Source organism: Tupaia chinensis, unplaced genomic scaffold (assembly GCF_000334495.1).
Source record: "Tupaia chinensis unplaced genomic scaffold, TupChi_1.0 Scaffold000484_1, whole genome shotgun sequence".
Lineage (NCBI taxonomy): Eukaryota > Metazoa > Chordata > Mammalia > Scandentia > Tupaiidae > Tupaia > Tupaia belangeri.
The window spans coordinates 1,718,147-1,743,309 of NW_006159996.1; the positions used below are offsets into that span (position 1 = coordinate 1,718,147).

At 38.6% G+C, this 25,163-nt stretch overlaps 1 protein-coding gene across 3 annotated transcripts in view; it reads left to right on the forward strand.

Moving 5' to 3' along the window:
• ANKHD1 (ankyrin repeat and KH domain containing 1) overlaps positions 1-25,163 on the forward strand; it is a gene marked incomplete at its 5' end in the record, with an annotated part of 156,886 nt that overhangs the window by 37,711 nt on the left and 94,012 nt on the right. For all 3 annotated transcript variants that reach the window (XM_014590788.2, XM_014590789.1, XM_014590790.1), the window contains 5 exon segments: positions 5,551-5,707; positions 6,677-6,815; positions 8,013-8,160; positions 16,317-16,550; positions 18,764-18,858. In XM_014590788.2, the coding sequence (XP_014446274.1) occupies positions 5,551-5,707; positions 6,677-6,815; positions 8,013-8,160; positions 16,317-16,550; positions 18,764-18,858 (773 nt within the window).

Below are 25,163 nucleotides of genomic sequence, written 5' to 3' on the forward strand. Positions count from 1 at the left end.
GGCGTGACCATCCCCCCTGGGGGGTGATTTCTCGCTTTCTGTCTCTATGTCTCTCTCTGTCTGTCTGGCGAGCACACGCACCCTATAGTGAAAAATCTCTCTAAAAAAAAAAAAAGTATAAAAATTTTATTTAGTCTGAATACTTTGATAAATATAATAGTAAAGACAGGTATTCAGAAAAATCACATCAACCTTGTTTTTAATGTTTTCTTTCTTTTTCATGATAGAGTGAGTGACATAAGAGAGAAAGAGACACAAAGATAGAGAAGAGTACCCTTCATAGAGTATAGTCACACCATAATCTCCTTTCTCCAGTCTTCCAGGTGGTTGGATCTTGGGCAGGCTAAGTGGACCTGGGATTCAAACCATGGTCTCCACATGGGATCCAGTCTCTGTTTTATTTATTTATTTTTTGAGAGAGGGATATTTGCTGCAGGGCACATGTACTCACCAGAGAAAGAGAAAAAGTGAAAAATCACCTCCCGGGGGAATAGCCACGCTGTAATCTCTTCTCTTTCATTCTTCTCTTGGGATTTTGGGCATGCATGCACATGCGCCCAGCATGATTTTGAAGCTGCTGAGTCTGAGACTCCAGCCATAATTGGCCATGTGGAAATCCAGTGCCTTAACCACTGTGCCACCTGCTGGCCTTAGGATGCAGCTTCTCTTGAGGAGTATGTTATGTCTGCAACACAGACCTGGCTCCCACAGTAGCCTTATAACACATTTATACTGCAAGAAGAATGTTTTACTCTAAATAATGACTAAAGGAAAAGTAAGGTATAAAGAAAATTGAGGGACTGTCTTGTAGCCTAGTAGTTAAAGGAGCTGGATCTTACATTACCCACAGTTGTTTGAATCTTGGCCTGGTAACTTGAGAAACATGCCAGGCATGTGTGCATTCATGCCCAAATTCTTGACAGGGTGGAGGAATGGAGAAGGAATTGCAGTGTGATCATGCCCCAGGGAGAGTGCTTTCTCCCTTTCTTCCTCTCTCTCTCTGAGGAGCACATGAGCCCTCTGGTAATTAGAGAAGAAAAGAAAGTAAGCATTTTTATATTGTTCTTAGACATAGATACTATGTTAAGAATGCATTTACTTGGTATCATTCTATGATTCCTTTAACTTTATGGAAAAGCTTAGTACAATTTGTAGCAGATTGACCTAAGTTAGTCTATCCTAATGTGTCATTCAGAAGTGATAAAAATTTAAAATTAGATTGGATAAAATATTTATGTATCCAGCAGTAGAGTCTATAATGCAGAGCAGGGCTAATACTTTTTAAAAAATAATTATTTAATATTATTATTTAATATTATTATTATACATTATTATTTAATTTGACCAGAGAAACAGAGAGAGAGAGGGAAAGTGAGAAGGCAAGCCTTCAGGTTCAGGACTTGAACCATGGTTGGCCATATGGGAGTTCAGCACCTTAACTACCACATGACCTGCTGGCCGAAGACTAATTTTTTAAAAAGAAACCATAAAGATAAATTATGTTGTGTATCCCTCCCTTCTAGTACTTGGTTTCTTATTAATCTCATAGTGTGATTTATGCATTTACTGTATAAGATCTAAAATGGCAGTGCTATGCCACTCTCTTAATTATTTTGGGGGAGGGAGTTTTTTGCTATAGGGCGCTTGCTCTCTCCAGAAAGACAGAGGCAGAGAGACAGAAAGTGAGAAATCACCCTCCAGGAGGGATGGCCACTCTGCAGTCCCTTCTCCTCCATTCTCTTCTTGGGATCTTAGGCACACATGCACAGCGCCTGGCGTGAGTTTTAAGCCACCGGGTCTGAGACTCAAACTGCGGTCGACTACATGGGAGTCCAGCGGCACAGCTATTACATCAACTGCTGATCCATACTCTCTTAAATTTTTCCCTCATGCTTTGGAACCTTAAACTTACTTAGGGCAGAGATAGATGTGAAGAAAAGCTGTTTCTCTTCTTTAAGTCTCTGAACTAGTTTTTTTCTTTCCCAAGCCCGTTTGTTTATTGGTTGTAGTGTATCTTTATTCTCTGGGTTAGGCTAAAACTTTACATATGTGGTGAGTACTACTCTGTGAGCCCTGAGTAAGATTTTTTTTTTCTTAGAGGTTTTTGCTATAGGACGCATGCGCTCGCCAGACAGAGACAGAAAAACAGAAAGCGAGAAATCACCCCGCAGGGGGGATGGCCACGCTGCAATCCCTCCTCCTCCATTCTCCTCTTGGGATCTTGGGCATGCACGCACAGGTGCCCGGCATGAGTTTTAAGCCACTGGGTTCAGGATGCGAACTGTGGTCGACTACGTGGGAGTCCAGCGACATAGCCATTACGCTAACTGCTGGTCCCCTGAATAAGAATTTTAACCCAGTTTTCTTTTTTCTGGGCATTTTGTGGTTCTCACTCAGGAATAGTCATTTTTTTGGTACCTTGATATTTCTCCTTCTCTTTCTCTATTGGCTCTTAGTAATTCTGAAATAAGCAGCAAGATACCTTACTGTTAGAAGGAAAATAAAACTTGAAAATAATGATTTTTGTCTTCTAGAAGATGTAAAAAATTATTGAACTTTAAATTTTTGTGTGTTTTGACAATTTAAACTCTAGACTTTGCTCTGTATGTTGTGTCCAAAAGAAAATGTTAGATGTGATTTAAAATAACGTATCCCTTCCTGAGACCTATACAAGTCAGTAGTTTAATGAGTATAATGAATACTTTTTCTTCAGTATTTTCGTTTGCCTTTTGAAGATTGTGTAACATTTTACCTGTAACATTTTAGAGGAATTGTTTTCATTTTATTTATGGCTACAGGACATATGCACTCTCAGGAAAAAGAGAGAGAGAGAGAAATTGAGAAATTGCCTCCCCCCCCGCCCCTGGGAGAATGGCTACTCTATAATTCCTTCTCCATTTTCCTCTCAGGACTTTGGACACTATTGCACACATGCCTAGAGTGATTTTCAAGCCTCTGGGTTTGGGACTTGAACTGCATAGTTGGCCATGTGGGATCCAGCTGCCTTAATCTCCAAGCCATCTGCTGCCCCCTATTTTCAAAGTATTTTTATACTCATATTTGTGTTTTAATTGATAAGATTGTGCTAGACATTACTAACTCATATTAAGAAAGATAGAATTCTCAACACTATTTTAACATAAAATGAAGTTGAAAATATTTTTTCTTTACTATTTGAGATTCTTGGCAAAAATTAAGAATTAAATCATATAAAGATGAACTTAAAAAAATAATTTTTAGCTGGGCGTAGTGCTACATGCCTATAATTCAGCTACTTGGGAGGTTGAGGCAAAGGAGGATTGTGATTTCACGACCCGTATGGATAACAAGATTCTGTCTGAATGAGCTGGGCATGGTGGCATGCACCTTTAGTAGTAGCTACTAGTACTACTACTGTAGGAGGCAAGAGGGTCTTGACATAGCGAGATTCCTTCTAAAACACAACAGACACATGATTTTTTTTCTAAATTATAAATGTAATCTATATTATTTGACAGCTAAAGCAGTGTGAAATGTATGTATCAATAGATAATAAAGCTTTCCCATTACCTGTCAAGGTTTATATTTATGAGCATACATATTTTCCTCTGTAGTAATATAAATATGTGTTTATGTTTGAGCATATTTAACTTAAAAAATAAAGTTTATACTATACAAAAATCTCCTTTTTTCGGGAACCAGCAGTTAGCGTAATGGCTATGTCGCTGGACTCCCACGTAGTCGACCGCGGTTCGCGTCTCGGACCCGGTGGCTTAAATCTCACGCCGGGCGCGTGTGCGTGCGTGCCCAAGATCCCGAGAGGAGAATGGAGGAGAAGGGATTGCGGCGTGACCATCCCCCCTGGGGGGTGATTTCCCGCTTTCTGTCTCTATGTCTCTCTCTGTCTGTCTGGCGAGCGCACGCGCCCTATAGCGAAAACCTCTCCAAAAAAAAAAAGGAAAAGAAAAAAAAAAGAAATCTCCTTTTTTCCACCTAATTTATTGTGGGCATCCTTCAGTGAGTTTATTTTGATCTTTCTCCTTTTAAAGGATAAGATAATATTCTGTTGCTTGCATGTACCACAGTTCATTTTGCTAGTTTCTTAGGAATATTCAACTTACAACCAATATTTCTTTTTAACAATAATTATTTAATTTTATTTATTTATTCATTTATTTTAATTTGACCAAAGAGAGGCACAGAGAGACAGAGAAAATATGAGAACAAGCCACCAGGTCCAGTACTTGAACCATGTAGGAGTGTCCAACGCCTTAACCACCACACAACCTACTGGTGCCTGTCACCCCATGTTTCAATACAACAATTTATGCTATAGCTTATATCTTTATATACCTGCTTTACTTACTTACATAGTTATCTCTGTAGGACAGATTCCTAGAAAGTGGGGTAACTGGGTGAAAGGATATTCGTATTTAAAATTTTAATAACCATTATTAAATTCATTGCCCAAGTTTGTACCAATATATGTTCCTATCAACAGTTTTTGAGAGCCTCATACCTCAGATGATTTTTAAAAAATAATTACTTATTTAATTGTAATTATTATTATTATTATTATATTTGACCAGAGAGAGAGGAAGAGAGAGGAAATGTGAGAAGGCAAGCCACCAGGTTCAGGACCCTAACCAAGGTTGGCCATGTGGGAGACAAGCACCTTCACCATGCTACCTGCCAGCCTCGACCTCAGATGATTTTTTTTGCCAATTTCATAAATGAAAAATTTTTTTAGCATTCTAAGTTGTATTTATTTTATATTATTGGTAAATTGCATAGCAGCTCTTTGTAAATGGTGATATAAATTCATTGATTGTTGTATATATGCTTTTCTTTAAAAAATCTTTAATTTAGTCATTCACTCATTCTACAAGTGAAAGGGAGAGAGAGACAGTACCCCAACAAGGTCTGTGATCCACTTCTAGTTTCAGTCAGCCCCAGGTTATGGGCATATACCTACCCAGTATAGTCAAGGAAGTCTTTGGACATAAACCTGAAACCTTCCCATACTGCTATACCACCATTCAGATCCTCCATTTTTATTTTGCCTTAACTTTATTTATGGTGTTGTCTATAATAGTAAATTTATTCCATTTAAAAATGTTGCCCCAAAAGGTGGTTATAAATGAATATTTGACCAAAAAAAGAAACTACTGTATCGTTTTAGTATTACAGAGTATCTTCATTGTTAATAATGAAAATAGTACAATATCCTAAACTAATGAGGGGATGGTGTAACTAAAGTACTTTGAAGGAAATCTCATTCATTTGCTACAATAAGCAACATATTAAGTTACATTTGGAGTTAGGTAGAGGACAAATTAATATGTGCTTTATAAAGAGGGAAAGACTAAAACATGGGTGGTTATGCCATAGCCTTTGGCATTAGTAGCAGAATTAAAATGATCAACCTTTACCTTTTGACTGTCAGTCTTATCTGTGGAGTCTATTTCATTTCATTTGCCCTAGATAATAGTGTTTAGAAATGTAATTACAATTTGCACTTTTATGCTTTTTCTTCCCCTGCACTACCTGATTGATTGATGCACACTGAAGGAATTGGCAAATTGTCAACCGCTGATGGTAAAGCTTTTGCAGATCCTGAGGTACTCCGGAGACTGACATCCTCCGTTAGCTGTGCACTGGATGAAGCTGCTGCTGCACTGACACGGATGAGAGCAGAAAATAACCACAATGCAGGACAAGTGGACACGTATGTATCTAATGACTTCTGGGTATCAAACATTTTCTTGAGTGGGCTTTTGGGAGAAGTAGCCAATTTTGGTTAAATATATCGTTTAAAGGAACTTATAAACTTTAGCTAAGTTAATATTAAATGGGTATTATATTTCAAGTAGATATATAAATGTATATATTAGGCAGATATAAAAAATGTATACTTTAATTCTTCTATTCAACTCTTATTCATTGAGAATTCTTATGTAATATGCTATGCTGGAATCTGAGAAACTCAGTTGAATAAGATGTAGTTTTCACTTCAAAGGAAGTTACTCTTTCTAAAGTTATAGTAGTAAATCTAAACTTGAATAGTAATAAGTGGATGACTGATGCAATAATTTAGTTGCTTACTACACTCTATGGTCTAGCAGTAGCACCTCAGAGCTTATTAGAAATGCAGAATCTCAGGCTCTATTCCAGATCTGCTAAATCAGAATCTGCATTTTAATATGATGATATGGGTGCTTATGTGCACATTAAAGGTCAAGATTCACCAATCTAGTGGCCATTCTGCAGTCAAATTGTTTTCTTAGGTTTTCATTGTCACTGTTTATAAAATTTAAAACCATTAGAATTATATCCCCAAATGTCTTTGGGAATCAGTACACTAGTAAAACTTAAAAACAAAACAAAACAAAAACTTGTGCATCTAGTGTTTTAAAAAACTTTATTTAAAATTTGTTATGATATATTAGAAGATTTTGAAAGACAAAAATAATCACTTACTTTCAATTTCACTTACTAGCTTTCTGGTCTGGCTAATCCACATGAGTAATTAGAGTTAAAATCAAGACACTCAGCAAATAAAATGTTTATACAATTTTTACGTATTGCTATATTAACACTTTTCCATGTATGACTGACTTTTTATTTCATGTAATTTATTATCATAGGACTCTGAGTCTTTCTGTGGCTGTTAATTGTTGAATGGTTTTATTTTCAGTCGCAGTCTGGCAGAAGCTTGTTCAGATGGGGATGTGAATGCCGTTCGCAAATTGCTAGATGAAGGCAGAAGTGTAAATGAACACACAGAAGAAGGAGAAAGCCTACTATGTTTGGCTTGGCAGGGTATTTTAGCGCAAGTAAGCAGAAATCATCTTTAGTGATTAAAATTTTAGAAATTTTAAGGTTTTATTTTTCTCACTTGTGAAAGAAGTTATAATTAGAGGCCAGATGATCTTCCCTAATACCTATCCCTTTCTGGTTTTAGGTAAAATACAATAGACACAATTTGTTTTGTTGCCTATACATGCATTTGGGCATGGTACACTTTTCTGCCATTTACTCAAAGCTAATCCTAATGAATAAGAAACAGAAGTAATAGTCATGTTTTTAGAAATAGCACATAACTGACCAGCTATAGTGATGCAAGAGGGAGGGAGCCCTCCCCAATGGCTGTAAATGCATGGGGGAGCTCCAAATTCAGTTTCTGGCTCAATCAACAGACTGGGCACAGTGATGCATGCTTATAGTCCTAGCTGACTGGAAGGCTGGGGCAGGAGGATGACAAGAGACCCTATTAGAAATGCTTTTCTTTCTGGGCCATGAGGTGGTCTGGTGGTTAGTGCACTGGACACTCCTACCTGACCAACCATGGTTCGAGTTCTGGACCTGGTGACTTGCTTTCTCATTTTCCTTCTTTCTGTGTGTCTGTCTTTCTCTAGTCAAATGAAAATAAATGGATGAATAAATAAAATTAAATAAATAATTCTTTTTTAAAAAAGGAAAGAAATACTCTTCTTTCTTTCACTCTCTTCCTCCCACTCTCTACTATGCATGCACGCTTTCTTATTTGAAGGAAGATAGGAAGGAAGGGAAAGAAGGGAAGAAAGGAAGGAAGAAAGAAAGATACAGCTAAAATGGAAAGTGGTTATTTATTTTCACTGCTTTCAGATTACCCTGATTCTTTCCATTTTTTTTTTCCTTCCGTGTTAGAGTAATATTGGGAAATAAAGTTTCTAGCTTATGAGTATAACTTTGCTGCTCTGTTGCTGTATAAATAAATGTAAGCATAACACAGATTCTTTGACCAAAGCAGTCACATTTTCTAAGGGGATGGCTAATGTGATTATATATTTTAATAAAAAAGTATTGGAAACTCTAATAGCTAGCCTAGTGTTTTGAGCAGTGAAAACTAGCATATTTCCCCAAGAGCTGATTAGTTTTGATATTTCCTAATCCCTACTCTAAAAGAATATCTTCTCAGGTTTGGTTTATTCTCTGGAAATATTGTTAATAGGACCTGACAGTTTCTCTCTGTGCATATATGTGTTTTAAAGGTATTACTTGCTATGCATGCTAATGTTGAAGATCGAGGGAATAAAGGAGACATAACTCCCCTGATGGCAGCTTCCAGTGGAGGTTATTTAGATATTGTGAAACTATTACTTCTTCATGATGCAGATGTCAACTCCCAGTCTGCAACAGGTATGTAGAAAATGACACATTAATTTGGAGGAAAATAAATTGACATAATTAATTGTAACTTGAGGGATAAAAATTTGACCTTGGGAAAAACTGTAAACTTACAGAAAAATCTTAGCCCTTAGAATCTCTGAGTAAAATATAAATTAATTTGATATCTTCAGAAGTCTTTGAAACAAACTTAGATTTTATTTTGTCAAGATTGGCAGTTTTTCTGGTGAGGACAATTTTTTTTTTTTTTTTTTGGTTACAATGAAATGTAATATACAGAGACAAAACATGAACCTTATCGCCTATGATTCTTTCTCATTTAAATATAACTCCTTAAACTTTAGATTATAAATTAACCTGTAAGTGTTTATCTTGTAGGGTTTCTCCTGGGTAGGTATTTGAATAATATCTACTAATAAGACAATCTTTTTAAAAATTATTTATTTAATTTTATTTATTCATTCATTTATTTTAATTTGGCCAGGGACGGGGGTGGAGAGAGAGAAACTGGGAGAGCTACCCACTAGGTCTGGGACTCAAACCGTGGTTGGCCACGTGGGAATGTCCAGTGCCTTAACTACCAAACCACCTGCTCGTCCTCACTAGTAAGATAATCTTACATAGCATAAAAACTACTGTAGTAAGGAATGCTGTTTTAGTTATTTATGTTTTATAGACTCACAGATAGGAGCAGCCTTGATTATATTTTGAGTTATAAATGTAGATTTTGTACTGAATTTCCTTAGATTTAATTTGTCTACCAGTGGGGAAACTATATGGTTTAAAATGTTTTAAATAATTGAGGCCAGCAGGTGGAGTAGTGGCTGAGGCACTGGACTCCCACATGACTGACCGCAGTTCGAGTCCTGGACCTGGAGGCTTGAAACTCATGCTGGACACATGTGCATGTATGCCCAAGATTCTAAGAGGAGAATGGAGAAGAGCGAATTTCAGTGTTACCATTCCCCTGGAGGGTTAATTTCTCACTGTCTTTCTCTGTCTCCACTGAACACATGTGCCCTAAAACAAAAATCTCACTAAAGAGATTAAATAAATAAATCAATAAAAATTTAAATAATGAAAGAATATCAGTTTTCCAGTTTTAAAAAATGTTAACGTAGGGACCAGCAGTTGATCTAATGGCTATGTTGCTGGACTCCCTTGTAGTTGACTGCGATTCAAGTTCCTGATCCAGTGGCTTAAAAACATGCCGGGTGCATGTGCGTGCATGTCCAAGATCCCGAGAGGAGAATGGAGAAGGGATTGCAGCGTGGCCATCCCCCCTGGGGAGTGACTTCTTGCATTCTCTCTCTGTCTCTGTCTTTCTGGAGAGCACATGCGCCCTATAGCAAAAAGCTCTCAAATTAAAAAAAAAAGTTAATGTAACTTCATTTATTTATTTAAAATTTTGTAATTGCCAGAGGGCACATGTGCTTGACAGAGAAAGTGAGAGAGAATTCATTCTCCATTGTGGCGTGGTCACACCATAATCCTGTATTCTCCATTTTCTATCCTCTCGGGATTTTGGGCATGCACACACAAGTGCCTGGTGTATTTTTCAACCTGCTAGTGCCAGGATTCAAGTAATGGTTGGTCATGTGGAATCTGGCTCTCAACCACATTAGGCTACAGGACTGACCTGCCTATTTTAAAATGTCCAGATCTCCCTAGAAGGGATTGTTGAACGTTTTGCTGACCAGTTTGTCTTTACTGTAGTAATATTAATGTGCATATGTCTGAGACAGTTAAACAGTCGAATTCTGAACAGATTGGATTCTAAAATGATAGTTTTGTTTCTACTCTAAAGTGGTGTTCTTCAGTCCCCTACTGTTTGATGGTTAAGCCACTTCTCTAGCTTCTTTAATAAGTAAAAACTCACAATTCCTTCTTGGCCTTTTGGCCAAAACTAATTGTAATAAATAGTCCACCAAATAAAATCAGGAAAGAAAAAAATGGGAGATAGAAGGGGTAATGATATTTAAGAACTGTCTTGCTCTATTAGAATCCTGTTTTAGACTCCTTAAGTACCTGGGTCTACACATGTGGGTCACTATGCCTGGTTTCCAGATTGGCCTGGAAATTGAACTTGGGCTTCTTATGTGTCCTCAACCTGCAGATCTGTAGCTTCTTACTAGTGCATGCCACTGCAACTGGGGCTTTCGTTACTATTGTTTAATGATCTTTTATTTAAATAATTAAAGGTTTTTTCTATAGGGCAGTGCTCTTACCAGAGAGACAGTGAGAGAGACAATGAGAGGGAAAGTAAGAAATCACCCCTAAGGAGGATGGCAACACTGCACTCCCTTCTCCCTCACTCTCTTCCTGGAATTTTGGGCATACATGCACATGCACCCAGTGTGATTTTCAAGATCTACCAGATCTGGCACTTGAACTGCTGTCAGCCATGTGGGAATTCAGCACCTTAACTACCACACCACTTGCTGGCCCCTTTAATAATATTTTGAATAAATGTTTCTTTAGAAGGAGTTGTGCTTGCTGACCAGCAGTGGCATAATGGTTTCATCGCTGGACTCCCATGTTGTTAACTGCTATTTGAGTCCCAGAACTGGTTGCTTAAAACTCACACCAGAGTTGTGTGCATGCCCAAGATCCCTAGAGGAGAATGAAGGAGAAGGGACTGCAGTGTGGCCATCCTCTCTGTAGGTTTATTTCTCATTTTCTGTCTCTCTGTCTCTCTTGTCTTTGTGGCGTGCACATGTGCCCTATAGCAAAAATCTCTTTTTAAAAAAAATGTTGCTTATCATTATTATTCTTTAATTTGACCACAGAGAGAAAAATGAGAAAGCAAGCTACCAGGTTTGGGACTTGAACCATAGATAGCCATGTGGGAGTCTAGCGTCTTCATGTGACATGGCAACTGCTGGCTCTGAAAAAAATCTCTCTAAAAAAAAAAAAATGGAGTTGTGCTTGGTGAAGGACCTCTACCTGGCTTACTGGGTCACATAGTAAACATAAATTAAAGATACTATGTCAGAAAGAAAATGTACCTAAAAATAATGAATTGTCTTCTGAATAAACTACAAAAGAGAGGTAGGAGAAAATTAAGAAATGAATTAAGGGAACCAGCAGTTAGCATAATGGATATGTCGCTGGACTCCCACGTAGTCGACCGCGGTTCGTGTCCCGGACCCGGTGGCTTAAAACTCACGCCGGGCGCGTGTGCATGTGTGCCCAAGATCCCGAGAGGAGAATGGAGGAGAAGGGATTGCGGCGTGACCATCCCCCGTGGGGGGTGATTTCTCGCTTTCTGTCTCTATGTCTCTGTCTGTCTCGCGAGCGCCCACGTCCTATAGCAAAAACCTCTCAAAAGAAAAAAAGAAAGAAAGAAAAAGAAATAAGAGATGAGAAATGAAATGCTAAGTGTTTCTAAGTTGTACAGTATTGAAAGGAAAAAGAATAATTTTGAATGATACTTTAGATTACTTTAGGGCCAGCCTATAGCTTGGTGGTTAGGCAGCTGGATTCCACGTGGCTGACTGAGTGGTGTGAGTCCTAGACCTGAAACTTAAAAAATGTGCCAGGTACATGTGTACATGTGCCCAAAATCCTGAAAGAAGGGAGAAATGAAGGTGAGGGATTGTGATGTGACCATTCCTCTTTGGAAGCATCTTCTCTCTGTCCCTCTGTCTTAATGTCTTTCTATGGCAAGTGCATAACAAATTTCTTTTTTAAAGACTCATTTATTTAATTTTATTTATTATAATTATTATTTCAATTTGCTATAGGTTATGTATGTTCACCAAAGAGAGAGAGAGGACAAGAGAGTAAATAAGCTGTAAGGTCTAGGACCTGATCTACAGTTGGCCATGTGGGAGTCGAGCATCCCAATGACCCTGCCACTTGTTTGCCACCCCCCCACCTGGAATTAAAAAAAACAAACAAACAGCATTTTATATAAAAAATTGTTCAAAGTAATTTTTCAAGATTACACTTAATTTTCCTTGATAATCTGAGGAAATACAAAAAGATGTAAAATGACCTATTTATAATAGATCCATTCCATAATAAATTTTTGTTCTTCAGTCAATATTTAATTTAGTAAGGAAATTTTAAAAGTTTATCGTGGTAGAGTGCATATATGTAGTATTGGAGAATAATATAGATATATTGAGATACAGATTTTTTTTTAAAAGTATTTGACTTTATTTGAGTAAAATGTATTTATTGTTGAGCCAGCTGGTGGCCTGGTGGTTAAGGTGGCTGTATTCCACATGGCCAAGTGCATGGTTTGAGTCCTAGACTTGGCCGCTTGAAAAACACATCAGGCAGGGGATGTGATGGTTGAGGTACCAGACTCCCACATGGCTGACCTCAGTTTGAGTCCTGGACCCAGTGTCCTGAAAAATCACACCCGGTGCATGTGTGTGCATCCCCAAAATCCTGAGAGGAGAATAGAGGAAAAGAAATTGCAGCATGGTCATCCTTTCTGGGGAATGATTTCTCACTTTCCCTCTCTCTTTTTCTGGCAAGTGCTTGCTCCCTATGGCAGAAACCTTAAAAACACACACACACATATTGGGTGCATTTGCATGCCCAAAATCCTGAGAGGAAAATGGAGAAGGGATTGTAGAATGGACATCCCTCCCTGGGTGTGCTTTCTCACATTCCCTTTCTCTCTATCTGTGGAATTGCACACCTCCAATAGCAAATTAAAACACAGACATAACACAGACACACACACACACTCAATTCAACAGAATGTTAAGTATTTAAGTGCTATGGCAATACTTCAAATAACTAAAAAGTGATTACTATATATATTGTTGCTACTACTGCACTACTATTGTACATCCACCACCACTGCTGCCACTCACCAGCTAGCTCTGATGTTTTCCAATTTTTTTTATGTTTTTGTATGAAAATTAAGTATACAATGAGAAAACTAGTTTTGCCTGTCATTAATTTCAACTTAGCAGCTTGGTGCATAACATAGTGAAATCTTTAAAAATAGCTCTTTTTATTTATTTTTTTCAATTAAAAAAATATTTCGTCCATGAGCAATAGAGATAGCTAGAGAGAGGGAGAAACTGAGAACACCTCAATGGGATAAACTGGTTTTTTACCAGCTTCATCCAGCCCTGAGTTGGGCACACTCATGCCCATAGTACTCAGGCAGGTCTCTGAAACTTCCCATGTGGGTTAGCCCCTCAGAGTGTCCACCATCTGGTCTTATCCTTATATTAATTAAATACAGGTCTGGCCCCATAGTGCAGTGATTAAGCGCTGTTCGTAGGAATTCGGATCCCATGTGGCTTGGGTTTGGATCCTGACCCTAGTAGCGACAGGCTGGGTACACACACATGTTGGGTATGTTCCCACGATACTGATGGAGAATTTGATGAAGAAAGTTGTGCTGTGAACAGTCCCCATGGGCAGGAGCTTTCTTTCTTTTTCTTTCTTTCCCTCTCACATGTGCATATACATACTCAATCATGAATAAAAAGGAAATACATTAAATACAGAAAATATCACTTACATAAAACAGTACATTTTAGAGAATATTGGTGAATAACCAGATTTATTTGCTTAATTTTTTGGTATGATTATAGAGGTAATTAATATAAGCTCATTATAAGAACATTTAAGAGATGCACAGAGGGCCAACCTTGTAATCTAGTAGCTAAAATAAAAGCAGAGTTGATTTAAAGTAGGTATAGATGGGAACTTAGTTTCTTGATCCCTAGGTTTCCCCATTTCCTTCTGTAAAGAAAAACCTTAATATCGTTCTAGCATTTTTATTTTTTCAGGATCTAAACTGTGGCCACCATGTGGCTTCCAGCACTGCAGGCTGCTAGTTTTACCACTGTACCACAGCAGCTAGGCCAGTACCTTTATTTATTTTATTTTTTAAAGAATTACTTAACTTTATTTATTCATTCATTTATTTTTTTATTTGACCAGAGAGAGAGAGAGAGAAAGTGAGAAAGCAAGCCACCACGTCTAGAACTCAAACTAGGGTCAGCCATGTGCAAGTATCCAGCACCTTAACCACATGCCACCCGCCGGCCCCCAGTACCTTTATTTTTTTTATTATTATATTTTTTTCCCCAGTACCTTTATTTTTAATAAGGAGGTATGGGGCATTTTAAAAGAGGAAGGGGTTTGCCTAAGGTCAATTTCTTTTTCTTTTCCTTTTTTTTTTTAAGCTGCATTGGGTACTCTATGTAGAAGGAAGGAGTGTTGTATACCAGGCAGAAAGTATACAGAGACGGTGAGAGGGAAAGTGAGAAATACCTCCAGGGGGAAAAGCCATGCCTCAATCCCTTTTTCTCCATTCTCCTTCTGGCATCTTGGGCATGCTCATACACATGCCTGACATGCCTGTTGTGGTTTTTTTTTGGAGAGGTTTTCGCTATAGGGCACGTGCGCTCGCCAGACACACAGAGAGAGACAGAGAGACAGAAAGTAAGAAATCGCCCCCCCAGGGGGGATGGTCACGCCACAATCCCTTCTCCTCCATTCTCCTCTCGGGATCTTGGGCACGCACGCACACGCGCCCGGCGTGAGTTTTAAGTCACCGGGTCCAGGACGCGAACCGCGGTCGACTACGTGGGAGTCCAGCAACATAGCCATTATGCTAACTGCTGGTTCTCCCTGTTGTGATTTTTAAGCCATCAAGAACAGGACTCGAATTGCCATGGGCTGCATGGGAGTCCAGCTCCTTAGCCACTACACCATCTGCTGGCCCCAAGTATACACTTCTTAATGGGCTCCTTAGTACACTTTGCAGATGGCCATTTCAAATATTTTTCTTAAACTGTCTACCTCTCCCCTACTTTTTCTGATGGCATTAACTCATATTTTATTGGAAAACTAAATTTCCAGAAAGAAATGTCTTCATCTTCTCCCTTATAAGTTCCTAGTCAAGTTCATTTCTCAGTTCATTCATTTTGTTCCACAAACCGTACCTACCACCTGTCTGTCAGAATCACTTGAGAGCTTGTTAAAAATAGAGGTTACCAGGAATCTTTCTTCTGTACTTTAAAGCAGTCAAAGGAGAGACCAGAGTTGAAAAACATAGTTCTGCCTTGGAGCTTTGTGTGTGTGTGTACTGGGGGGATGGGGTGGTGGTGGGGGGTACTCACCATTCTAGTCACCTACATTTACTTATGCTTTTCATTTGATACCAGATACCCTTCTACATCTGCAGGAATCCTATTCACCTGTTGATGCCCAGTCTAAATACAGCTACTTTCTCTTAAAACAAACAAACAAACAAAAAACCCTAGTTTCATTGAGATATAATGTACATACAATAAAGTTTACTTATTTGAAGTGTATGGTAATGATTTTTAGTAAATTTAGAGTTATACAATCTAATTCTAGAATATTTCTGTCACTTCAAAGGTGTCCCTGTGCCCTTTTGCAGTCACCTCAGTCTCAGACAACCACTACTATTCTGTATATCTTTGTAGCTTTGTGGACATTTTATACCATGTTTATATTACATGGTCTTTTGTTTCCTTTGTTATTTATTTGCTAGTGACTGCGTGAACTTACAAGAGAGAGAGTGAGAGAGTCACCCCGCAACGGAGCATGGTCATGCCACAGTCCCTTCTCTATTTCTCTATCCTGTTGGGATTTTGGGCATACATACGTGCGGCAGGTGTGTTTTCAAGCCAGCAGGGGCTAAGATTCACACTTCACAGTCAACCATGTCAGATCCAGCTCCCTTAATAATCACTAGGCCATGGGGCTGGCCTGTATATTATGTGGATTTATATTGGACATTTTTCTTTTCTTTTTTTTTTTTTTTTAATTTGCTAGATGGTGAATGTGTTTGCCAAAAAAAGACAGAGAAACAGAAGGCATTCCATGAGGGATAGTCATGCTGCTATCTCTTCTCTATTTCTCCCTCCTGTTGGGATTTTGTGCACATACAACCCTGGCATGTTTTTTTTCAAGCTGTGTGGTCAGCAAGCCACTTAGGATCCAGGCATCTTAACCACTATGCTGCCAGCTGTACTTGTACTGGGCTTTTAAGAAAATCTTTTACTTAGTAAGAAAGTTAAGATGATGCCTCTAACCAATAACAACAAAAAACTTGAGTTGGTAGTTGTAGTGGTTCTTGTAAAGGAAAAGTAGAACAATAGCATAGTTATATCTATTGTATTGTTATTTTGTATTTCTTTTTGTTCTTTTGTTAGGAAACACTGCACTAACTTACGCCTGTGCTGGAGGATTTGTTGACATTGTGAAAGTACTACTTAATGAAGGTGCAAATATAGAAGATCATAATGAAAATGGACATACCCCCTTGATGGAAGCAGCCAGTGCGGGTCACGTGGAAGTTGCAAGAGTTCTTCTTGATCATGGTGCAGGCATCAATACTCATTCTAATGAATTCAAAGAAAGTGCTCTTACACTTGCATGTTACAAAGGTACTATATATCTGTATGAATATTTGTAATTTTTTCATGGCAATTTTGACTGTCTTGAGTACTAAATATTTGAATTAACTTCCTGTGCTATAAAATGATCTATTGTAATTTTTAAGAGATATAGAGAATATTTCCTGTAGTGTAGTTTTGCAGTATATTTTTCTTTATTATTTTAATTTGGATTTATTTAATGAACTATGACATCAACCAGACTTAGGGTAAATTTAGGGTTTTCATTTTTAGTAATTTTTGTTTCATATGATTTTTCCCAACCTTAATTTTTAAAAAAAGATAATATAGAAAGGGGAGTTTTTAAGAAACGACATGTAATCCTACCATATAAGATAAAAATGATGTAAAGAGTATTTCAGTGTATGTTCCTTCAGTGTGTTTTTAACTATTTATAAATACACACACATACAGAGTATTAACAGAACAATTATACTTTAACACTGTTTTGTCATCTGCTTATTTTATTTAGTAGTACATTATCTCAACTCAATATTTGTATAGCACAACTTATTTTACAATTTCATTTGAATTAAATTGGGCTGCATATGTCACTAAACCTAAATTAATAATCATTTGAACAAAAATAAAATCCAAGGGTAAGCTATTTGTGGCTAGTAGAACAGTTTCACTGTTATCAGGACCTCAGAATTTTATTTTTCTCCTCGATCATCCTAATGTGTGGTGCTATCTTCAGATTTACCTATAAGCCCGGAGGGTAGGTAGGGCCCCATCAATTTATATTCTTTTTTTTTTTTTTTTTTTTTTTTTTTTTTGGAGAGTTTTTTGCTATAGGGCGCGTGTACTCGCCAGACAGACAGACAGAGAGATAGAAAGCAAGAAATTACCACCCAGGGGGGATGGCCACATCTCAATCCCTTTTCCTCCATTCTCCTCTTGGGATCTTGGGCATGCACTCACACACGCTCTGCGTGAGTTTTAAGCCACCCGGTCTGGGACGCGAACCGCAGTCAACTACGTGGGAGTCCAGCGACATAGCCATTACGCTAACTGCTGGTCCCCCATCAATTTATATTCTAAGGGGGATGAAGAGGGTAAGGCAAAAAACGGGGAGTACCTTCCGATTTTGTAAGTCCCTTTAAGGCATCTTACCAGAAATTTTGCTTTATAACTTCCACTTACATCTCATTGGCGACACATAGCTGTGTGGGAAACAGGGAAATGTAGTTTTTTAGTAAGGTTTGTTGCCACCCAGATAAAATTAGAATTGTGTTATTCTGGAAGAAAAAGAGAATGGATATTGAGTAGGGACTAGCAGTCTGCCAGAAACATCAGATGGATGCACCTTAATTGCCTATTGTAGACACTTAAGTTGTTCCCAGTTTTTCACTTATTAAAAACACTGTGATAACTTCCTTGTGCAGACATTTTTGCCTAATCTCTGATTATTTCCTTAGGATAAATTCCTGGAAGTGGAATTGCTGGGTCAAAGGGTATGGACATTTTTAAGGCTTTTGATACATATTGCCAAATTGCCTTCTAGAAAGGTTGAACCAATTTACACTCCCACCAGCAGTGTTTGAGAGTGCCCTTTACCCCACCCTACACCCTCACCTACACTGGGTATTATTCATTCTTCTCAATATTTGCCATTTTGATAGTTAAAAAAAAAAAGATATCTCATTTGAGTTTATATTTCTTTAATAGGAAGGCTTAGTATTTTTTTTTCTCAGTTTGATATTCATTTACATTTCTTTTTTGAATTACCATTTCATATCCTCATTTATTTTTCTACTGGAATGTTTGTCTTTTTCTTATTGACCATTAAGGGTTTTATATATTAAATATATCAAGAAGGTTGCAGTTATTTAAAATGGAGCTTTCTGTGTCTATTCATTACCACAGTGAGTTTATGGTTATTAAAAGTTGCTTTTCTGAAAAATATCCAAATATATTATACTTGGCTATCCATTTGACTTCAGTATTTTGATTTAGCAAAGTTTTAAATCAGTGAAGTAACATTATTGCTTTATTTAACTTGGATTATATGCTTTGGAATAATTTAGTCTTTAAGATCTTGATGAGAACCAGCTTTGTTAAAACTGTCATTGATTTATTTATTGAATGAAAAATAAGTTATAAATTTTGTATAGACATCTGAAAAAAGAATTCTTCTGTTTTAATACTTAAGTATTAAATTGACAGTCAATCCTTTTAAAATGTTCTACTTTCTTTTTCTTAAGGTCATTTGGATATGGTTCGCTTTCTACTTGAAGCTGGTGCTGATCAAGAGCACAAAACGGATGAGATGCATACTGCCTTAATGGAGGCTTGCATGGTAATTATTTTTCCTTGTTTTTCTTTCTTTTGCATGGTAATTTTAAATTGTACTCACTAGAGAAAGAAAAGGTCATGTGTTTAAGTCTTTGAAAATTATTTTATTTATTTTTTTAGAGAGGTTTTTGCTATAGGGCACATGCGCTTGCCAGACAAACAGAGAGACAGAGAGACAGAAAGCAAGAAATCCCCCCCCGGGGGGGTGGCCATGCCGCAATCCCTTCTCCTCCATTCTCCTCTCGGGATCTTGTGCGTGCATGCACACGCGCCCGGCGTGAGTTTTAAGCCACCGGGTCCGGGACGCAAACTGCGGTCGACTATGTGGGAGCCCAGTGACATAACCATTACGCTAACTGCTGGCCCCTTTGAAAATTATTAATGGTTATATAATTTCTTAACCCAATTCTAAATTAAACACAGTTATCCTTGAGTATCTGTGCTTTTGGAAGAGAACAGTAGCATGTGGTCCTAATGTAATATATTTGGCCTTAGGGGTATTATTGATTAAATACTTAGTTCTGGATATAGTAGACATATTTCTAATGTTTTTATTTTTATTTATTTAAATTTTGTTATATGTGCGTTTGCTTGTTGAAGAGTGACAGAGAGAGAGAGAGTGAGAAAGCATCTCCCCAAGGGGGATAGCCAAGCTTTCTCTTTTCAGAATTTTGGGTATGCAGACACATGTGGGTGTTTTGTTTTTTTTTTTATATATTTTATTTAACTTTATTCATTCATTTATTTTAATTTGACTAAAGAGGGACAGAGTGAGAGAGAGATATAGAGTGAAAGAAAGCCACCAGATCTGGGACTTGACCCATGTCGGCCATGTGAGAGTCCAGTGCCTTTAACCACCACACCACCTGCTGGCCCCAGAGTGGTGTGTTTTAAGCAGCTGGGTCCAGGACTCATACTATGCAGTCAACCATGTGTGATCCAGCTGCTTTACCACCATACTACCAGCTGGCCCACTAATATTTTTGTAGCTTCATATTGACATATATATTTTATGGATAGAATAACCTATAAAGCATTTCATTGTTTCTTTTTAAGGATAATCTACAACTTATATGTGTGAGTGTATGTATATGTATAAATATGTATATATTTTAGAAGATGTATATATGTATATACATATATGTATATGTGTGTATGTATATATATACTTTTTTTGTGGTGGGGAGAGAGGTTTTTGCTACAGGGCGTGTGCGCTCACCAGACAGAGAGAGACAGAGAGACAGAAAGTGAGAAATCACCCCCCAGGGGGGATGGCCACGCCGCATTTCCTTCTACTCCATTCTTCTCTCTGGATCTTGGGCATGCACGCACACGTGCCTGGCGTGAGTTTTAAGCTACCGGGTCTGGGACTCAAACTGCGGTCAACTACATGGGAGTCCAGCGACATAGGCATTACACTAACTGTTGGTCCCACAATTACTATTTCTTTTAATGAGCGAGGAAGGGAGGTAGAAACAGAAAGATTTCTTACAAGGTCTTGCCATGTTTTGATCCTCTTGTCCCAGCATCCCAGTTAGCTAGGTCCAGAGGTACATACCATAATGACCAGCCTGTCTAGGTTGGTCCAGGAATAGAACACAGGCTTCCCATGCAGCCCCTGCCATTGCACAGCAGTGCCTCCCCACTTGTGCCACCATAGCTGGCCTGGAATTATATTTTTTTCTTTCTTTTTTTCAAAGATTTTGCCATAGGGTGTGCACTCTTGCCCAAGAGACAGAGAGACGCACAGAGAGGGAAAGTGAGAAATCACCCCCCGGGGGGAATGACCACACCTTAGCCCATTCTCCTAAGATTTGGTGTGATTTCCAAGCCTCTGAGTTGGCCATGTGGGAATACAACACCTTAATTCCAGCCACCTGCTGGCCTCTGGAATTAGATTTTTATTAGAAACATTTTGTATCAAAGCTGATACTGCCTTTCCGGTGGTGACGACCTCCCCACGAGAACATGCCTCTCACAAAGGACCTCCTTCATCCCTCTCCCGAAGAGGAGAAGAGGAAACACAAGAAGAAGTGCCTGGTGCAGAACCCAAATTCCAACTTCATGGATGTGAAGTGCCCAGGATGCTATAAAATCACCACAGTCTTTAGCCATGCACAAACAGTAGTTTTGTGCGTTGGCTGCCCCCTGTCCTCTGCCAGCCTACAGGAGGAAAAGCGAGGCTTACAGAAGGATGTTCCTTCAGGAGGAAGCAGCACTAAAAGCATCCTGACTCAAGAGAAGTGGGAAACCATCCCAATAAACACATTTTGGATTAAAAAACAAACAAACAAACAAACAAAACAAAGAGAATACTGTCTGTCTAGAAACTCATATTTCTTCTTCTCTGTAACACAGATTTCATGCATCTGTGAAATTCAAAGCATTCTGAGAAGGTTTTTGTTTTTTTAAATTTTGCTATAGGGCACATGCACTTGTCAGAGAGAGAGAGAAAGTGAGAAAGCACCACCTAACGGGATTGGCCCTTTCACAATCCCTTCTCCATTCTCCTCTTGGGATTTTGGGCATGCACACCTGTGTGCCTGGCTGTTTTTTTTCAAGCTGCCAGGTAGTAGGCCATGTGGCATCCAGCCTACTTAACTACCATGCCACTGGCACTGCCTCATTCTAAAAAGTTTTTAGGAAAGATTTTTTTCTCTCTCTTTTTTTTTTTTTTTTTTTTTTCCGCTTGAAAGTACCATGTTCTTACCAGAGACACAGAGAAAGGGAAGGGGAGAAAACAGACTCCGTGGGTCACAGTCATACTGCAATTTCTTTTCTTCCGTTTGGGCACACATGCACACGTACCTGTATGATTTTTTTTTTTTTTTGGAGAGGTTTTTGCTATAGGGCATGTGCGCTTGCCAGACAGACAGAGACAGAGAGACAGAAAGCGAGAAATCACCCCCCAGGGGGGATGGCCACGCTGAAGTCCCTTCTCCTTCATTCTCCTCTCGGGATCTTGGGCACACAAGCACACATGCCCGGCGTGAGTTTTAAGCCACCAGGTCCGGGATGTGAACCGCGGTCGACTATGTGGGAGTCCAGCGACATAGCCATTACGCTAACTGCTGGTTCCCGTACCTGTATGATTTTTAAGCCACTAGGTCAAGGCTCATACCATAAACTTGGCCATATAGGATCTAGTTTCCTTAGATGCTAGACCATGGCTGGCTCTAGGACACATTTAATGATGAGAAAATTACCTAGAAGTACAAATGTTTTTAGTTGTGATTAAGGAAGCTTATCTTATAGGGGTGATTTATAATAGTGAAACAGTACACTCTGTGGGACGGACTCACATGTGAACATTCTATGTTCATGTCTGGAGACCTCCTTGAGTACACTGGACATCAGCATGCTTATGATCTTGGGCTGACTGAGTCTGGGAGTATATCATGATGCTGAGATCCTCTGGGGGTGCTATCTCTCTCTGTGTCTTTCTCACAGAAGTAAATAAATAAAACTTAAAAAAAAAAAAAAAAAGAATAACCACAGTTGCAACTTCTGTCATCCATAAATTACTTTTTCTGTTTTTGAACTTCATGTAAATAGAATAATACAATAAATATTTTTTTCTCTCTGACTTCCTTGACTCAGTGTTACGTGGATGAGATTACTCATGTTGTTTCATAGTAGTTTGCTCTTTTTAATTTTTGTGTAGTATTACATTACATAAATATACAACTATTTCTTTATCTACTTGTATTTTCATTTTCATTCAGTTCAGTGTATTTTTATTTTTTATTTTCCTTGAGACATCCTCTTTGACCTTTGTATTATTTTAATTATTTATATTTAGGTCATCTTTCATTTTATTTTTAATTTGACAGAACATGCTAGTACGAGAGAGAACTCCCCCATAGGGAATGGTCATGCTGCAATCCCTTCTTCATTTCTCCTGCCCATTGGGATATTGGGAACACATGTACACATGCCCAGTATGCTTTTCAAGCCACTGGATTTGATACTCAAATTGCACAGTCATCCACGTGGGACTCAGCTGCTCTAACCACTGTGCCATCAATGATCTGGTTCTTTTCTTTTTTTCTTTCTTTGTTTCTTTTTTTTTTTTTTTTTTTTTGGAGAGGTTTTCGCTATAGGGTGCGTGTGCTCACCAGAAAGACAGAGAGAGACCGAGTGACAAAAGGCAAGAAATCATCCCCCAAAGGAGGCAGCAATGTTGCAATCCCTTCCCCTCCATTCTCCTCTCAGAATCCTGGGCATGCATGCATGTATGCATGCACGTGCGCTTGGTGTGAGTTTAAGCCAGCAGGTCCGGAACTCAAACTGCAGTTGACTACATGGGAGTCCAGCGACATAGCCATTACGCCAAATGCTGAGTCTGGGAGTATATCATGATGCTGAGATCCTCTGGGGGTGCTATCTCTCTCCCTGGTTATTCATTTTTTTATGTCTTCTCTTCTGTTCTTTTTTTCCTTGTTCAAAATCAATATTGTTCAGGACCAGCAGATGGCATAATGGTTATGTTGTTGGACTCCCACGTAGTCAACTGTGGTTCGAGTCCCAGACCCAACAACTTAAATTCACGCTGGGTGTGTGTATGTGCATGTCCAAGATCCCAAGAAGAGAATGAAGAAGGGATTACGGTGTGGCCATTCCCCTAGGGGGTGATTTCTCACTTTCTATTTCTCTGTCTCTCTCTGTCTTTCCAGCAAGCGCACATGCCCTATAGCAAAAAAAAAAAAAAAAAAGTTCATTAATATCAGAAAGTGCCTAGTACGATTCTTTTCTGAGTGTATGCTAACAAGATGTGTTATGAAGACTATGAAGACTTCCCAAAAATTTAAATAAAGTAAAACTTTATTGAAATTCTAGAGGGGCTAAGTAGAATAGCAGTACCCTGATCTATAGATACTTACAAATCATTCATTTTTTATTAAGAGTTATTTTATTTAGTTTTATTTATTTACTTATTTATTTTAATTTGACCAGAAAGGGACAGAGCAAGAGAGAGAGAAGGAAAGGGAGAAACCAAGCCACCAGGACCGGGACTCAAACCATGGCTGGCCATGTGGGAGTCCAGCACCCCTAACCACCACGCCATCTGTCGGCCCCAAATATTTATTTTCTTTTCAATTATACATGTATTTAAAATACCAGATAAGGGACCAGCAGTTAGCATAATGGCTATGTCACTGGACTCCCACGTAGTCGACCGCAGTTTGAGTCCCGGACCCGGTGGCTTAAACTTATGCCGGGCGCATGTGCGTGCGTGCCCAAGATCCCGAGAGGAGAATGGAGGAGAAGGGATTGTGGTGTGGCCATCCCCCCTGGGAGGTGATTTCTCACTTTCTCTCTGTCTCTCTCTGTCTGTCTGGCAAGCGCACGCACCCTATAGTGCCCTTTTCTCCAAAAAAAAAAGAAAAAGAAATACCAGATAACAGTAATTTAATTGGAATATATTTCCTTTTCTCTAGATTTTGAAATATTGGTAAAACTAAAATTTTTATGTTATCCATTTTTGGCATTGTATTAAAAGTGATTAAAATAGTGCTAGTCAGCTAGGTGTAATTAAACTCTTGATGGATACTGAAATTTAACGTTTAATGAAGTTTTCTTTAGTTAGTTCTTTAATAAAAGAATTAACCTAGGGGCCAGCAGGTGGCATGATGGTTAAGGCACTGGAATCCCACATGGATTACTATAGTTAAAAGTCTTGGACCTGGTGGCTTTCTCTCTCTCTCTCTCTCTCTCTCTGGTGAACGCACATGCCCTATAGCAAATTTAAAAATAACAGTAATAATACATAAAACTAAATAAGTAGTTCTTTAAAAAAATTGCCCAACCTTGGGAACCAGCAGTTAGCGTAATGGCTATGTCGCTGGACTCCCACGTAGTCGACCGCGGTTCGCGTCCCAGACCCGGTGGCTTAAAATCACGCCGGGCGCGTGTACGTGTGTGCCCAAGATCCCGAGAGGAGAATGGAGGAGAAGGGATTGCGGTGTGACCATCCCCCCTGGGGGGTGATTTCTCACTTTCTGTCTCTCTGTCTCTGTCTATCTGGTGAGCGCACGCGCCCTATAGCGAAAACCTCTCCAAAAAAAAAAAATTGCCGGACCATGTAAAACCTTAATTTTATACACTTAGTATTTACTTTTCACTAGCGAGATGTTGTTTTTGAAGTAAGAGAATATAACATCTGACTTTATATGCTATAATAAGCATTAAGGCCTACATAAAAAATATTCTTAAGTCTATTTTTTTTTAAGAGTCATTTTTACTATAGGGTGTGTGCGCTTGCCAGAGAGACAGAGAGAGACAGACAGAAAGCAAGAACTCACCCCC